The sequence below is a fragment of the Microtus ochrogaster genome, chromosome 16 (assembly GCF_000317375.1).
Source record: "Microtus ochrogaster isolate Prairie Vole_2 chromosome 16, MicOch1.0, whole genome shotgun sequence".
Taxonomy (NCBI): Eukaryota; Metazoa; Chordata; class Mammalia; order Rodentia; family Cricetidae; genus Microtus; species Microtus ochrogaster.
This window is the reverse complement of record NC_022018.1, coordinates 2351853-2354635: the sequence shown is the minus strand read 5'-3', so window position 1 is coordinate 2354635 and position 2783 is coordinate 2351853. Positions and strand designations below refer to the sequence as shown.

The window sequence follows — 2783 nt, the reverse complement described above, 5'->3', positions numbered from 1 at the left end:
TTTCTCCTAAAATACTTAACCCTTTATATATCTACAAAACTTGGGTTTTGGAAATGCGCCTTGCTGGCCCACTTAGATAATTTTATTTTTTTTAATTTATTTATTTATTAAAGATTTCTGTCTCTTCCCTGCCACCACCTCCCATTCCCCCCTCCCCCAGTCAAGTCTGATCCTACTGTACGTACTGGCTTTGTGGGAGCCTAGGCAGTTTGGATGCTCACCTTCCTAGACCTGGATGGAGGTGGGCGGTCCTTGGACTTCCCACAGGGCAGGGAACCCTAATTGCTATTTTCTATGTGAACATTAAGCCACTTAATACACAGAAAACAGAGGCTGTTCCTAGGAGCCTCAGATGATACCCTGGGGCAGAGCCCAGCAGACTAAGAGCTAAATCTAATCTTTTCTCTGGTTTTATAACACATAAGCTACATTTCACTGACAGGGGTAGGGAGGGACAAATGACTGATATTTCTTGACATTGTATAAAAATCACATTTATGCCTATAAAATTTTATTGGAAAGCAGCCACTTTCATTTGCTGACATGTGAACTAACGTTGTCCCTCACCACGAGAGGGTGGAAGGATCTTAGTAGATATTGTGTGGTCATCACACTTCAGATACTTGGGTCTTTAGAGAAAAGTAATCAGTGGCCTTCACTTCTAACTACCCTTGCCTACGGGTTCTGTCTGGGCTGTGGTGATACTTTGTGCTGTAACAAATAAAGCTTGCCTGAAGATCAGAGTGTGGAGCTAGCTACACTAGTTAGCCATAGAGGCCAGGCAGTGGTGGTGCACACCTTTAATCCCAGCACTCAGGAGACAAACGTAGACAGTTCTTTGTGAGTTCAAGGAAACCCGAGGCTACACAAAAGTAAACCAGTCTAAAAGAGAAACAGAGCTCACACCTTTAATCCCAGCACTGCAGATGTGGAGGCAGGAGTGATATGGCTGGGTGGAGAGAGGGATATACGGTAGGAGGAGACAGGAGCTCTGAAAATTTAGTCTGAGGATTCATAGGGACAGGATCTCCCTTTGGTTTGAGGATTCAGTAGAAGTAAGAACGAGTGGCTGGTTGCTCTGCTTCTCTAATTTTTTCAGCATTAACCCCTATATATGACTCTGGATTTTTATTATTAAGACAAATTAGAATTCGTGCTATGCTGGGCCAATTCTCTAACTTGTTCCACATAGCCCAACTTTTTTTTCTCTTTAACCACCTCCCTCTCCTCTGCTGCTGCTGCCATCTTGTGTTGGTACAGGGCCATTTGACCAAGGAACCCCAACAGACTCCTAAAACTGTCACATCTTGTATGGAACATTAAAACTCCTAGCCTAAAAAGATCTGGGCGCCATTCCATCAGAAATTTTTGGACCATTAAAAGCACTAAATGAAGCTTGAAGTGAAGCTTTAAAAAAAAAAAAAAAAGACCACTTCACAGAATCTACACACAATCAGGAAGTTTGATTTTTCTGTCCAGTTCTCTTATTCTTAACAATATCTGTGCAGTAGGGGGAGGAAGAAATGCTACAAAAGTTTTGGGAGATTGTTTCTATATGGTTAGATCTTAGGCAATGTTTATTTTAAATTTTATTTTCTGTACGTGGGTGTTTTTTATGCATGCATGTCTATATACCATGTGCAGTGCTCATAGAACCGGAAGGTGTTGGGTTCCATGGGACTGGAGTTACAGATGGTTGTGAGCCCACTTTGTGGGTGCTGGGACCGGAACCTAGATCCTGTACCGCTGCCCTGACATCTCTCCAGCTCCATTGTGTGCTTTCCAAAAGCTCCAGGCACCACTGAGAAGAGGAGCGTTGGAGATGGATCTTAAGGGCAGACAGCTGTCACTGGGATAGTGCCCTCAAAGGGGTCTTAGCCCTTCCTCTCTTTCTCTTTTGTTTCCCAGCCTCCACAACCTGGACGGGTTTGTCCATAGCATGCTCCACACTGCGTTCTGCATTGCCACAGGCCTGAAGGAATGTGGAGACCAAGCAGGAACCTCTGAAGCACAGAGCCAAAACAACCTTCCTGCTTCATGTTGATTCCACTGGGCATTAGCTCAGAGTCACAAAAAGAAAAAAAAAAACTGACTGGCATACATGCCAAATTTCTAATGATTTCTTTTTATGTAAGTTTAATTTGCACAGAACTTTCTCAAATGATAAGGGAGTGGATTTGTAAATAAAGTAAACAAAATACCACCTGTTTGGGGAGAGGGAGACCCACCTCTTTTGTCTGTCGTGGGCTTGTGTGGATTAAAGTTTCAAAAAAAAAAAAACAAACAACAAACTACTAATACACAAGGAAATAGCCCTCCTTTTGAGAACACAAGTGAACATCTAGCCGTTGCTGGTGAGAACTGGTCAGGTGGGGCTTGGCAGGACTTACCCGGTGGCGTCTGGCAAATATAGCCCTGCTTGCTGTCACAGGTGTCATCCATCCACGACCCCGCCTCTCGAGATTTGCCACCAATCACAACAACGCAGTCAGCCTGTACATTTGTGGATAAGGAAAGAGAAAACAACACACACAAATTAATAATTATTTAAGTCAGTTCCTTTACAGGGAAACATGCCTTCATTATTCCTCAGTTACAGTTTTTCAGGTAATCAATCTGTGGAGAGTACTCAAGCCAGCATGGCTTTCCGGGCTGCTGTTTTACCCCAGGTAGACCCCTCACATGGCTTTCTGGGCTGCTGTCCCACCCCAGGTAGACCCCTCACATGGCTTTCTGGGCTGCTGTCCCACCCCAGGTAGACCCCTCACATGGCTTTCCGGGCT

The 2783-nt window shown here is 44.3% G+C and overlaps 1 protein-coding gene across 1 annotated transcript in view; it reads right to left on the bottom strand.

The window, feature by feature from the left end:
* Mrc1 (mannose receptor C-type 1) overlaps positions 1–2783 on the bottom strand; it is a 90352-nt gene that overhangs the window by 13576 nt on the left and 73993 nt on the right. Inside the window, exon 23 of the mRNA XM_005354640.2 lies at positions 2391–2493. Coding sequence (XP_005354697.1) covers positions 2391–2493 — 103 coding nt within the window. The remainder of the gene's footprint in view (positions 1–2390; positions 2494–2783) is intronic.